Raw genomic sequence first — 13,365 nt, 5'->3', positions numbered from 1 at the left:
ATAAACCAAATCAAACCAAACTATTAATAAATGGTTGGGTCCCATTTAGATATGAAGAAAGAACTCAAATCAAAATCAATTTTTATTTGATTCCTCTTTAAATGAGTTCGGTGTAGCTTTCCACATCCTAAGCTCTACGACGCATGTGCACCTCTCATTTTGTTTAATTTATGAACAACTCCCACGGACTTTTTCCCCCTTATTCTTGTCGGCCGCCGTATATCATTCATTGTACATTAATTGCTAAACTTGAACTTGATTTAATCAACCATCTCCTAAATGAATGAAATTGTTACCTTCAACATTATAATTAAATTCAATGTATGAAATTGTTGATATTATAAGATGTGTATATAAAATTGTTGACATAAAAATTTCTAAAATGACTAATATATTACTTTAAATTGAATAAAATCTGAAAACCATGATATATTATTGACCAAGCCACTATCGAAAACAATTTATGTAACGTACAAGATTAAATCATCCAGTTGTGTACAGACGATAGGTTGTGTGTGTAGTTGAACAAGCTTGAATTTCGTTCGAGTGATGTTTGGTTGCCAAAGATAAATTTCGTCTTAAGTCTAATGAAACCATAAAGTCGGAGCGAAAAGTGGGTGAATGAGTTTTTCTTTTTCGATTAGACGCAAATCAAGGACTAAGAGCTCCTTTTTTCAATTATATTCAATATTATGTTTATTAGAAACATTTCATAAATTTAGTTCCGTAAAATAAATTATACTGCGTTGAGAGTTCAAATTCTTTTAATGGATCATCCGAAAAATCTTTTTTTTTGTTAAGACAGAGGAGAAAACAACTTTCAAATTCAGTTCAGAGAGCACTCTCATATGAGAGGAAATTATTGTTCTTATACTTGATTCGGAATAGACAATTTTGATTTAAACCCTTTTTCATTCTCGTGGGAAAAAATGATTATTTAAAAGAAATTATTCAGATTTTGTAGCATGAAAATTTACAACTCAAGATGAATGTGATTAAAAAGATTATAACGTTTGTAATCTTGAATTCTCTTCTCACTATTTTAAATGTGTGCTAAACAAAATCAATCATCGATGGTATAGTTCTTCGTAAAATTAATTTAAATCATATTGTCATTCTAAAATTAATATAAGTTCAAACCGAATAAAACTACAAAAAAAAAAAAAACATTCTTAAATAGTTAAGGATGCTTGGATCAGTTAGTAATTGGAAAATCAGTAGAGATGAAGGAAGTAATTTCATGTGGAGGAAGGGTTCAACTTGATAGCAGAAAGATACCATCACATTTTTTGCATAAAAATCTGTACTTTGTCCAAAAGCTCAGATCTACTGCTACACAAAGGTTCTGAACTTTGTTCGAGAGAGAGAGAGAGAGAGAGAGAGAGAGAGATTTGGAATTATTTATGCAAATAACAGAGGAAATTCATCCTCTCAGCACAACAATCAAGACTGGTAAAAGAAAAAAAAAAAGGTTCTTCTAACCTCCAGTTTTTGTAGACAGCATAAGCAGAATGCGCATCTTTTTTCTTTTACTGCATGAATCCAAGGCTCCAGCACGTTCTTGTTTGACAATTTTGTCACAAAATTCTAGCAACCATGGAAATAAGAATTAGAATGTAGGAAAATTCTAACGTAATACTATAAAATAGTGTTTGATTTTTTGTATTTATTTTAGAAGAAACAAGGATCTATTAACCACACATGAGAAGCCCCCCTTTCAAACCAGAGCTACATCAACAGAGCTTCCCATGGAGGGTTTGAAGCAAACTATAAGTACCAAAAAAAAAAAAAAAACTTGTGCCTAAGGGTCTATAGAGATGAAGTAACTTGTACAAAGTTACAAAAATCACTAAAAGTAAAGTACAAACGGATGCACACGGGACATATGCTCTAAATTTTAGTTTTTTTTTTTTCTTCCCACTTTTTGATAATTGGAGGAGCATCGTTCACTCTCTACATTTCTACATCTTGTATTATGCTCATGGTCTACTCACTAGCTATATTGAATAAGAGTTTTGAGTCTTACAAGCTTGAAACTAGGGATTTAAGTTAATTAGTTTTCAGCTTAGGAGCTTGAATTTAGGGTTGTTTTTTTTTTAAAACAAAAATGAAGAAGCAAAAACTAGATTCAATTGAAGTAAAATACCTGTATTTTTTGTTATCATGATCAATCAGACTTCTTCAGTACACTCAACAGGACCCCAGTGCTCAGACTTAATGCAACAAAACCAAGAGATGCCTCAGTTGAGACGTGGAATCCTGCAGGAAAATAGATCAATGAGTCCTAGAATTTTGAAATGCATATCCAAGTCATCAGATTTGAAATATCGAGCTGATGGAAGTGCTCACCAAAGAAATCCAGGATCATCTTACTCCCAACAAATGCCAAAACAACGCCAATAGATGGCTGGAAGGAGATAGAAAATAATGAGAGAATTTCCTTCAGTGGGACGTTCGTAATAGTACAACCGAGTGATTAATAAGACATCGGTTACATGGAAACGCCAAAACTGCTTTCAAAATCACAGGAAAGGCCGATGTATTTGTCCACAAATATATGACCATCAGATTGTTTCAAACGATTTTAAAATTTTTTGCATTTTAATCAAATCATCTGAAATGGTACGCTCGTTACGACTTTCACAAAAGACATTTAAACTTGAGGTGTGCCAACTCCACCATTTTAAACTTGACTCTCTCCTGATTTTGTACAAGACTAAGATTTTACCTGTAGGTACTCCAATTCCGACATACCATCAGATACAAGCACAAATAGGGATCTCAAACCTACAGTATATCAAAATTGTGGTCACTATGCATCTTAAGAAACTTAAATTCCAGAAGACAGACAAACCAAAGTTACTTTAAACTTGATAAAGGAAATAAATGAACAAAAATGTGTTCTTTGATTTAATAATAGCAATGAAAACTCTTTATCCCATTACCATCTACTGCTCATATCTCGAGATGTAAAGAGTAAGAAAACATCAACGTCAATTACATCATCTCCACCCCCCCGCCAAAAAAACAATACACACAGAGAGGTTAGTACAAAGGAAGGACAACAGAATTACCTAGAATGGCAAAAAGATTAGACGTAAACACTATGAAAGGGTCCCTTGTAACACCAAAAACTGCTGGTATTGAGTCCACCTAGCACCAAGTTCAAGAAAAAGGAACGTTAACTGAGCATTTCCATAAACTAAAAATGTAAAGTCAAAAGATATCCTAATACATATATAGCATGAATATGAAGAACATACTGCAAATGCTATATCACTGAGCTCAATTACTGCTACGGTGAGAAGTAAAGGTGTTGCCTGTCCAAAATGTTCGAGACCTGTTAGAAATCATGTGAAAAATAAGTTTATATAATAGATTCATAAGCTTTTAATAGAATGATGTGACATGCTTTTCAATGAGAAAAAATTTAAGCACTCTTATCTTACACTACAAGAAAGCATAATCAATAATATTCTGAAAAGCAACAATATATTTTCACATGCTTGACCTAGTCCATCATGACTTACTTTCTTAACACCCTCCTGAAGTGTAAAAAAGCGATTCCCATCATAGTTAGCTGCAACAATTAAACAGGGGAAATAAGATCTAACCATTAGCATAAAAAGAGGCAAAACCCATTTGACTGTAAGCAAACCAAACAGACCTGAAAAAGTAACACTTTTATACATCGTTCTCTTGTATAATTAACAATAAGTGAAAAAAAGTTTGCCTGGAAAAATATCCATTCTACTGCCAGAAATTTTTATTTTCCCCCTTTATTTCTAGATAACTCCTCTTAATAGCTTCTTCATATGTTGCCAAGCAAAATATAAACAGTATTTTAAGGAAAATCAATCATCATATTCATGAGGTTCGCAATTTTTCTTGCACCATATATACACAAAAGGTGCAAAGAAGTCTAGTCTCTACTTCCTCTTAATAAATAAGTGAGCTACAAAAATAGGACAAATGACCAAGCACTACACGAGTCCACATTCCAGCAGAAGAAAGAAACACGAATATAATTGCAGAATACCTGCCACAGGGATTAATTTTTGGCACGTCTTTACTACAAAGTTGTCTGATAGATCACTGTCATCCTCGTCATCACTGGCAAATAACTGCAGAAAGTCATGCATTTACGGTAAGAGATCCTAATAACTAAACGTGGGGGACAAGATGAAAAACTTAAAAATCAACCTGAAAAGATGAGAATAGAAGTATGGCAGCCAGAAGCAGGTTTACTCCTTCAAATCTCTGAAATAGTAGATATAGTCTCAGGTAGACCATATAAGCAAAGTGGAATATAACATTGAAAAGAAAGTTACCTGCAAAGTGGCTGTTCCGAGAAGTATGATTGTTAGACGAAAGACAATTGCACCAGCAATACCATATGTTAGCACCCGATTCTATATTTCCAAACCAACAAATCATCAAGATGCATAGTCATCAAATTATACCGAAAAGCAAAATCATATTAATAGTTTGCAAGCGAAGGAGAAACTTAATTATCGACAGCTTTGCAGAAAGTTAGCACCTGATACTCGATTGGCACTTTGAAGTACTTGAAAATCAAAACAAAAACAAAAAGATTGTCAACTGACAAACTTTGCTCCAGAAGATACCTGAAAATTGTCATAAAATAAGACATTAATAGAGCAAAAAGAAGGATAATAAAATGAAGCATTCTAGTTCACGCAATCATGAGTTAAGGCATCATCCAAATCTCCACATCTAAGAATAAACACTGAAACTAAAATATGGTTCTCGAGGAAGAGTACACGCGCTACAGCTTACGCAACATACGTGATTCTTTGTGTTCGTTTGAGAAAAAGTAGGAAAGAACATAGTGGAGTTCATTCCTCAAGGTGCATAAAAGTAAATTCTTCAAACGAGGCAGCTAAAGTCACATCTATGATCTGACGATAAACAAAGTTAAGATCAAAGCTCGTATCATAGTATCAAGTGTATAAACATATACGTGCCCTCTTGTCCTAATTAAGCTGCACAGTCCTTCTACACTTCCATGTAACGAACAGTTCAAACTTTTTATCTTTCATGAATCCAAGTATCAATGTAACCAGAACTTACGGGACCTAGCAGTGCAAATTGCATTCTGTATAATGTTCTCCCGTATACAGCCATTTTTTTTTATTTCCCATTACCAATGAAGTTATAATTCGCATTCAATTCAATCCAAAGTCCATTTGTCGTCGTATCAACAATTCGCTAAAAGAGGACAGACAACTTGAGGAATTGTGTCTTTGTCTTTAATGGTGAGACAACTTAAGTATGCAGTACGCAACATACCCAGCAAAAAATTATAATTCGCATTTGACTCAATCCAATTCCATTTGTCGTCGTATCGACAATTCGCTAAAAGAGGACAGACAACTTAAGGAATTGTGTCTTTGTCTTTAATGGAGAGACAACTTTAGTATGCAGTACGCAACATACCCAGCGAAAAATTCAGATGCCTTGCCCGGTCCATCTTTCAAGCCCACCCCGACGCCAAATGCCAGTGCACTAGCAACCTATAACAGAAAATGAAAAATAGCTTACAAATCAAATGACAGCCAAACTATTCGATTTCATCCACAAATTGAAGATCAACGAATGCTTACACATAAAGCAACATTCCTAATTGAAGAAACTTTACTTTCGGTCCCCTCGGCCTTATCGGCTTCTGCAAATTTGTCTCACTGTTATCGTATGATGAACGAGCAACCACAAATGAAAAACGTCTCTCTATTATCCACGTCTAATTAAAACAATCATGCACAAATTTCTCCATTAACCTAATAAAAAAACTAGACGAAACTCTCACTGACCTGCAGTAGATGGATCACCTTCCCTCTCGATTCGACTGCCGCGTCGAATCAGAGAGCGCGAACCACGACGGCAATTAATGATAACTACAAATACGAATTCACACACGCTCGATGAGATTAACGCCGATCTTCAGTATAGAGAGAGTAGGGAAGAGTGCAACCTGGGGAGAATTGAGGAACGCGATTATGGACAATCTCAACCGATGTCCGAGGATGAAAATGAAGCTGCGATGAAAGCCTGAGCCATGGAGAATCGATCTTGGAAGAAATTTGAAGACCATGGTGGACGATTGAAGCCATTTCCACCGCTTCGAACACCAGAGACTGAGGCTTAACGAATCTTATCCATTGTTTTTCGGAGCTTCATTCCATGACGCTGAGTTAGAGAAACAGGTCTACCAAATCGACATATCGAATGCCTTTCGTCTATCTTGTCGACACGTCGTTCAAAGTCTTCGGATTTTCTCTCTTAAAAACATTTTTAAATAAATATTTCGGATAAAATTTAATTTATACCCACAAAATTTTAAAATGGTATAATTAAAATTTAAATAACCAAATTTAAATTAAATATATTCTTTTATTAAATTATTAATCTAAAAAATTTCCAATTTTATCTATTTCATCCCTAAAATTTCAATTTTGTTAATTTTTAATTTTATGTTTAATAAATTTTTAAATATTTAAATTTAGATTAGATTTATTTGATTTTTTTCACAAATTTATTAATATAAATTAAAAAATTAATATCTAACAAATTAGTTAATTAAAAGAAATTTCTCATTTTTTTATTTTCAATATACCTTTAAAGATGAATTATTTTTATTATTGCCAACAAATTTTAATTTTTAATTACTAAAATTTAATTTTTAATTACTAAATTTTAATTTAATTAAAAGAAAAAACAATTTACAACATTTTTATTCACGGAGAAAAGTCGGTAGATCGCATGACGGGCTAAAATTGGAAAATCACTTCCGATGGACCAATGAAAACCCACCACGTGGCATTAAGAAAAGGAAAATTTCCCCTGTTTTCATTCTGATGCGAATTTATATCTGACCAGACTGAAACAGAGATAGAAATCTGCTCGGCGCTCTCTTTTACGCGGCAAATCGCCTCTGTAGCGTTCGTGGTTTGCAAGCAATCTCCGATTAGGTTTCCGGCCTCGAATCTGCGCCTCCAATGACGACGGTAGCATCTGCAGGATTCGGTGACATCAGTAATAGCAAGAATCCGGTTGGAGAAAACCCTAATCAAGCCCTAGACCCTGCGATTTCTTCCTCCGCCCAGCCTCCTGCCTCTATTCCTCCGTCGTCAACTGATGGCGGACTTTCCAAGGAAAGAGATGAACCCAAGGGCTCCGATAAGGTTTTGGTTGAAGGGGATGGTGCATCGGTTTCTGATATCCAGAGGAAGATGCGCCGCGCTGAGCGTTTTGGGATTTCAGTGCAATTGTCTGAAGAAGAAAAGCGTAACACTCGAGCGGAACGGTAACGGTTTTTCCTTTTTAGTTTCTGCTCTACGATGCATGCATGTCTTGCATCCTTGTGCTGATGCGAATTTAAATCCACTTGGAGATTATGCCTTTCTTTATACTTCTTTTCCTGTGATTGTTTTGAATCTATTTGTTTTCTCTCTTTTTACGGACAAGTGTAATGATAAGTCACTGGTATTAATATTACGTTACTATGTCATGAACTTCCTGAGTAGGGATTTTGACAAACTCAAAATTTTATATATCTCCCGTGAAAAGTTTGACCTATGGTTTGCGTATGCAGTTACGAGGTCATTGGGTACTTGTAGATTAAGATTTTCCGGAGCATATCAACACTGTATCATTATCTAGTCAGATGCATAGGTTTTTTTGCACAATCTTACTGTTCATATTCTGGTAATGGGTTGAAATTTTACTCGGAATGGTGTAATTTGAAATCCAAAATGATTGGACTGGCTTATTGATATATGTCAAATATCATTCACTGTTATATCTACATGAGAGAAAAAAAAAGGAAAGTGGTAGCCCTTTCCTTCTCTCCTATCCATTCTCAAGGGAAGCTTGGAATGGTTTGCTATGCCCTTTCCATCTATCTCGGTACTTCCCTACTTGTGCCTCTCAGTGCACGAAGCAGCAACGCTCTGGCACTTCTTTAAATGTGAGAGCCTTTTGGTCTTGTCTTTTCCTGGGTGTTCTGTAGTAAGTTTGGTTGTGCTAAAATCTTCTTAGATACGTTGAAATATTGGGATGTTATGTGGGACTTAATTCATTATTGGTGCTTATATTGGTGTTTTCTTTCTTCTTGTTTCTAATATTAAAGTATTCACCTTTATCTTTAATTTTCCAAGTTCTGTTAAGAGCCATGTATATTTTTCTATAAAACATCTATCATATTGATTGTTGTGGACAATTACAGGTTTGGTATGGGTACCACAAAAAATGGTTTGGGAGCATCAAATAAATCAGAGGAGGTGAAGAGAAAAGCTAGAGCTCAGAGGTCTGTACTATGTCTTATGGATTGAAGTTCCCCCTGTCGAATAAAGAAATTGTGTTTATTGACTTTTGCTCATTCATCTTACCTTTCAATCTTTTTCTAATCTTTTTGGTTTTTTAGGTTTGGGCTTTCTGCATCAGTGACTACTGAGGATGAGGCAAAGAAGAAAGCACGCCTTGCAAGGTTTTCATCGTCAAAGCCAGACACCCAGGAGGAGGAAAAGAGGAAAGCAAGGGCACTTAGGTACTGGGCTTGAAATTTTGCTTCCCTGGTTTGGTTGTAGTTAAATGAAATGCTTCCAGTTCTGTCATCTATGGTTTGTGAAGATTGTGCTTGGAGTATATAAACATTAGAAACAATGCATCTAACATATCGTTTGTTTTTCTCTTTATTTTATGGGGTGCAGGTTTTCTAATCCAACATCGAACTCTCTCACACAAGTGGATGGGAAAGGAAACATTGAGACGGTATTGTTACCCTTTTTAAGTTTATTTTTCTATCTAGTAGGAATTAGGGAACTATAGTATATACTTGTCTCCAATGCTCTTACTCCCATTAGGCAAGGTTGGAGGTGGTGCCTGAAAAGAACATTCCCTTTTGATGGCAAGATATCTTTTGTTTGTAAAATTTTTTTGGTGGTTCGTGTTTTTTAAGAATCTGATTGGCATTCAGGCTGTAGAAACTGCATCTTAACCCAATGTATAATGCTTCTTGTTTAACCTGTGTTATCTAATCTGATGGTTGATTTCTTTCTAATGCAGGTCTAGTATCCTGGTTAGGGTTCCTTCCCTGTAATGGCTTCCATACCCATGTGCATTCCTTTATATGATTATGTAGTGCGAAAGTCTTCCATTCTACGGGCAGATTCAATACTGCAAGGTGCTGTACTAGGTATTGCTGGGAGAAGAGGTTCCCTTGGTTCAGTTGTGTCAGGATGTTAATTATCTGGTTAGGTGTTATAGTAATAGCAAATACCTCCATAGTTCAAGCCCATCTTACAGTTTACCAAGAATATCAGAAATTTCTGAAGTTTTTAACCCCCAACGTTTTGATATCATCTTCAGTTTATCTTCTCTGTGACATGACAAGTTGGATGTTCATGATATCGTTTGAACGGCAGTGCTAAGTTTCTGTGTGAATTGGTAACATCATACACTGACTGGTTAAAATTTACTAATTTTGTCAAATTGGCCTTTAGTATTAGAGAAGTTAACGCATCTTGAATTTCTTTGAGTCAATATCATCAGGTTTTTAGTTTTCTAACTAGAATTTAGTTTTTATTTTTTAGCTTCTTGTTCCTTTTTATGGTAGGATTTTCTTTTTACTGATTGTAGTAATGTAGGATTAATGGATTACTCTCAATCTATGGAAAAGCTTGCATGTATACCTTCTACCTTTTCGTTCCATAGAGAGATCAAGAGTCTGAGCACAGCTAGCTATTATCCAATCATTTACAATTGAGGTTTAACCACTTTGTAAGATAGCAGCACATCTCATCTCATCTCATCTCATCTCATGGCATCACTTATAATTTGCACATCATGGAAATGACTACTCATTTTTTAAACACCTACTTTTTCTATAACCTGCCGGAATACTTTGATTAGGATGATCATGTGTTGAATGTTATTTAGAACTGCCGTTCAAAATGTGATCATGAGCTATAATTGCTCCAACTTTTGTGAGAATAAACTGAAGATGAGATAAATCTTTGGAGGGGAAGAAAGTATCAAATCTGTTGGTAAGTGGATTGAATTCTGTCTTCTTACTTGGGGAGTTTCTGATATTCTTGTTTGGTAAAATAGGATAGGTGAAGTCTTGGAGGTATTTGTTGGCTCTCTTAGTATCTGCATTTATTGAGGTCTGTAGCTGAGAATGGATTGTACTCCACAAATAGGTTTCCCGTTAAAAGTGTTTGTTGTTTCTTTCTTCTTTTACTTTCTCTTAGCAAGTATGTGTATTTAGTTTGTTTTATATTTTTGGTTGGATGTAATGGGTATGGTATGGAAGGACCGCAACATTTATACGAGGGAAACGATATTTCGATCAACATTTCTTGTGTTGTATATGTTTTTTCCTCCATGCTTGTCGTACGATACCGATACCGGTGTATTATTAAACGTCTTGTACGATTCTGTGATTACTAGATGGAAGCAAGAACCTTAAAGATATTCTTATTTACTGCATATTTAGTAATCTTTTGTTGTGCTTATGTTCTTGGGAAGGCTGCTCCAGCTTTGCTGAAGAGAACATCAATCTGGTACGTTATTTTCTTGCTTGATTCTTACTAAGATAGGTTAAAAATGTGGTTTTTCTCATTTTACTTTTTACTTTTTAACTGCGATCCCAGCTTTTTAGGCCTGGTTGTTACCCATTAATTCTTTTGTTTTTAGTTTTTGAAAATTTATTGTATTTGTTACTTTTTACATGTATTTTCCAAAACCATACAAATTAGTTTTTTTAGGAACTTCTTTGTTTTTTTTGGGAATAACACCAAATTTTTTTAAAAAACTTTGTTTTGATCTTACTAGATATTAAAGTATTGTTAGAAGTTAGAAATCAAAACAAATAAATTTATTAGTAATTAGTAAAACTATTACTTTTGTGGATTTACTACCGTCTTTTCAATGATTTTTGATGTATGATTTTTGATGTATGATATATGATGTATGATGGCACGTCGGGTTATTTATATTCTACTAAAAAGCATGTGATATGATATTATGCTGTTTTACAATTCTCGAATCAACTAGGCCAACTTATCTTCATCTAAACCTAATTTAGATTCCATTTCATAAGCTCCAAAGTTCACTATACAAATTAATTTAATGTCAGACTTAACCCTTACAGTATCTACATATATGTATATATGTGTATATACTTATTGTGTTAACTTATAAAAAATATTTCCCTCATAAAATTACTTTTATACTTCCAAAAATATTAATTTACTGTAAACCTTTCATTTAAAAAAAACTATTTTATCTTTAACCTGCCCTCTATACATTTTGTCCCAGCCTTTGAGGTTTCTTTTATTAAAAGAATAATTTTTAAAAAAAATAAATAAATAATTTCTCTCTCCCAGAAAAAGAATTACAAATGCTAAATATTAAAAATTATTATTATTATTATAATTATATAATAATATAACATAGAGATTGAGATTCTTACAAAAATATTCCAACAAATAGAATTAATTTACATACTCATTATGGCTTTCATTTGATTTCTTCTCTCAAATGGCCTCTGGACGTTTCCTCTGATGACGTGCTGCTTTACAGCATCAGGAACTTCTGTTCCCCTCTCATGGATTCCCTTCATCTTCATCTTCATCTTCGTCGCCGCCGGTGCCGCTCCGGGGACCGACGCGGCCACCTTATCTATGTAATGTTCGTTCTCTCTCTCCTTTCCTTCTGCTGAAAAGCTTCAAACAATTACGAAGCATTGGTAGTCTCGATTAGTCTCGAGCCTAGGTTAATTTGTGTATAAATGGTGAAGTTTTGATACATTGTGATAGAATTTTTGTACCTTTGATATTTTACTTGAGAGATTTGAGAGGATCGGGGGGAATCGGTGCTGGAATTGTTTCGAGATTTGGAGTTAGGGCTTGAATTGGTTCGATCTGGAGAGATCTGATTAGGTTTGTTATCTATGATGATTTCTTGAACTTTCTCGCCTTTATTGTCCGAGATTGTTGAAACGAGACTCTCTGATCTTGATTCTTGGACTTGTGTTTCTTTTGTGGCTGAGGAATTTGTGGAAATTTCTGTTGAATTTGAATTTTGTGAGGTTACTGATGTGGAGGCTATGTTGAGGGATTCAAGCTTCTTCATCAGGAGTTTAAGCCTCCTCTCAGCTTTGTTCCTTGCCTCTGTCTCCTTTCTAATCTGATTCTCCAACTCTATCAACTTCACAATAACAGAAGAACAATGTTAGAGAATGGAAGCAAAGAGAAATGCAGAATGTGAACTGTGATCAAGAAAATCTCCATTACCTTTTTCCCCATAAGCTCTGCTTCTTCTTTGGCCGATCTCGAAGCTTGTCTCTCTGCAAGCAATCTTCCTCTTAAGCACTCTAAAGTCTTCAAACCTTCTCCAGCTTCTATTTTCTTTCCACTGCAACCAAATCAATCCATTTCACTCTCAATACTCATATCCATCTCAAGATTCTGAACCACAAGGAGAAAAAAAAAAAAAAACAGAGAAGTGGAAGAGAAAAGAGAGAGAGAATCCACCTCCATTGTCCATCTTCTTTGCAAGTAGTAGCCACCATTTTATTGAAAGCTTCAACAATCTGCTACATTCACCATGAAAGCAATCTGTGAGCTCAAAATGAGAGAAAACTAGCAGTGCAATGAAGGAGAAATGAAATAGTTAGTAATCTGGGGAGAGAAGAGAAGGGATTTTGGAAATTTGAATTACTTGATTCGGAGTTGTTTGTTTCAAAAAACAAAGATGATGTTGTAATCAATGTGAGAACACTTCTTGGCCTTTGGCCTCATTCTTATATAAGAAACCAAACCCACAGCCTTTGTGACAGGTGTTCATCCTTTACCCCTTTTCTTTACTATTCTGCTGTTCAAAGCCCATGCAATTCCTGTCCAAACCCATAAATTTACTGAACAGGATAGAACAATTTGGTTACCTTTTTCAAAAGCCAAGCTTTGGTGGTTGAACTTCTAAACTATAATGATCACTTCATTGTTTGCACACACATAATGGATTTCTTGTGAAGCAATAATCTGCCATAGTCTATGATTATTTCATCATATTAACTTCATTTTATTTTTTTAGTTTCATTTTAGAATATTATAAATTATTTGGATCCCATTATGTTTTTTTTTTTTTTGCTCAAAATTTCTTTTTATTTTTAATTATTTTCTTTATAAGTTTAATGAGAATATAATTTTGTAGACCATTTTATTTTAATAAATTATGCCCATCTGGACCATTTTCAATTATATTTTACCCAATGAGAAAATAAAAAATTAAAAACTAAATTAAATATTAAAATTAAGGTTTTACTTGGCGGCTGATTGT

At 34.4% G+C, this 13,365-nt stretch overlaps 3 protein-coding genes across 5 annotated transcripts; 1 reads left to right on the top strand and 2 right to left on the bottom strand.

Annotated features, from left to right (window-relative positions):
* Positions 1 to 1,243: 1,243 nt before the first annotated feature.
* On the bottom strand, positions 1,244 to 6,231 carry LOC111781376 (thylakoid membrane protein TERC, chloroplastic). The gene is made up of 15 exons (XM_023661930.1): positions 5,996 to 6,231; positions 5,835 to 5,918; positions 5,628 to 5,689; positions 5,461 to 5,537; positions 4,541 to 4,628; positions 4,332 to 4,412; positions 4,204 to 4,260; positions 4,040 to 4,124; positions 3,531 to 3,580; positions 3,264 to 3,320; positions 3,075 to 3,153; positions 2,729 to 2,787; positions 2,350 to 2,407; positions 2,147 to 2,259; positions 1,244 to 1,587 (listed from the first exon to the last, which is right to left on the bottom strand). Exons 1-14 carry the CDS (start codon positions 6,132 to 6,134, stop codon positions 2,168 to 2,170), a joined length of 1,068 nt encoding a protein of 355 aa, XP_023517698.1. The 5' UTR covers positions 6,135 to 6,231; the 3' UTR covers positions 1,244 to 1,587; positions 2,147 to 2,167.
* A 676-nt stretch (positions 6,232 to 6,907) lies between these two features.
* Positions 6,908 to 10,378, top strand: LOC111781377 (protein MODIFIER OF SNC1 11-like). Its single transcript, XM_023661931.1, has 5 exons — positions 6,908 to 7,327; positions 8,249 to 8,329; positions 8,447 to 8,569; positions 8,733 to 8,793; positions 9,088 to 10,378. The coding sequence occupies exons 1-5, from the start codon at positions 7,020 to 7,022 to the stop codon at positions 9,091 to 9,093; spliced, it is 579 nt and encodes a 192-aa protein (XP_023517699.1). The 5' UTR covers positions 6,908 to 7,019; the 3' UTR covers positions 9,094 to 10,378.
* Positions 10,379 to 11,463: 1,085 nt separating this feature from the next.
* On the bottom strand, positions 11,464 to 13,129 carry LOC111782021. Of its 3 annotated transcripts, none has more exons than XM_023662783.1 (5): positions 12,748 to 13,129; positions 12,561 to 12,622; positions 12,321 to 12,441; positions 11,855 to 12,234; positions 11,464 to 11,750 (listed from the first exon to the last, which is right to left on the bottom strand). In XM_023662783.1, the coding sequence occupies exons 2-5, from the start codon at positions 12,596 to 12,598 to the stop codon at positions 11,525 to 11,527; spliced, it is 765 nt and encodes a 254-aa protein (XP_023518551.1). In that variant the 5' UTR covers positions 12,599 to 12,622; positions 12,748 to 13,129; the 3' UTR covers positions 11,464 to 11,524. The 3 variants fall into 3 exon arrangements, with proteins under 3 accessions (XP_023518551.1, XP_023518550.1, XP_023518548.1); XM_023662782.1 differs by having other exon boundaries at positions 12,561 to 12,619; XM_023662780.1 differs by having other exon boundaries at positions 12,561 to 13,129.
* Positions 13,130 to 13,365: the final 236 nt, after the last annotated feature.

Source organism: Cucurbita pepo, chromosome LG19 (genome assembly GCF_002806865.2).
Source record: "Cucurbita pepo subsp. pepo cultivar mu-cu-16 chromosome LG19, ASM280686v2, whole genome shotgun sequence".
Taxonomy (NCBI): Eukaryota; Viridiplantae; Streptophyta; class Magnoliopsida; order Cucurbitales; family Cucurbitaceae; genus Cucurbita; species Cucurbita pepo.
Note: the sequence above shows the minus strand (reverse complement) of the source record. Positions and strands in the feature narration are given on the sequence as shown.

What these genes read in the sequence shown, in the direction of transcription:
- LOC111782021 (XM_023662780.1), bottom strand. Translation starts at nt 12,598, where the DNA reads ATGGTGGCTACTACTTGCAAAGAAGATGGACAATGGAG. An exon ending in CAGAGCTTATGGGGAAAAAG is followed by an intron (nt 12,235 to 12,320) that starts GTAATGGAGATT and finishes GTTATTGTGAAG; the next exon opens with TTGATAGAGTTGGAGAATCA. An exon ending in TCTCAAGTAAAATATCAAAG is followed by an intron (nt 11,751 to 11,854) that starts GTACAAAAATTC and finishes AATTGTTTGAAG; the next exon opens with CTTTTCAGCAGAAGGAAAGG.
- LOC111781376 (XM_023661930.1), bottom strand. Translation starts at nt 6,134, where the DNA reads ATGGCTTCAATCGTCCACCATGGTCTTCAAATTTCTTCCAAGATCGAT. An exon ending in AGGTGATCCATCTACTGCAG is followed by an intron (nt 5,690 to 5,834) that starts GTCAGTGAGAGT and finishes ACAAATTTGCAG; the next exon opens with AAGCCGATAAGGCCGAGGGG. An exon ending in AAGTGCCAATCGAGTATCAG is followed by an intron (nt 4,413 to 4,540) that starts GTGCTAACTTTC and finishes TTGGAAATATAG; the next exon opens with AATCGGGTGCTAACATATGG.
- LOC111781377 (XM_023661931.1), top strand. Translation starts at nt 7,020, where the DNA reads ATGACGACGGTAGCATCTGCAGGATTCGGTGACATCAGTAATAGCAAG. An exon ending in CGTAACACTCGAGCGGAACG is followed by an intron (nt 7,328 to 8,248) that starts GTAACGGTTTTT and finishes GGACAATTACAG; the next exon opens with GTTTGGTATGGGTACCACAA. An exon ending in AGAAAAGCTAGAGCTCAGAG is followed by an intron (nt 8,330 to 8,446) that starts GTCTGTACTATG and finishes TTGGTTTTTTAG; the next exon opens with GTTTGGGCTTTCTGCATCAG.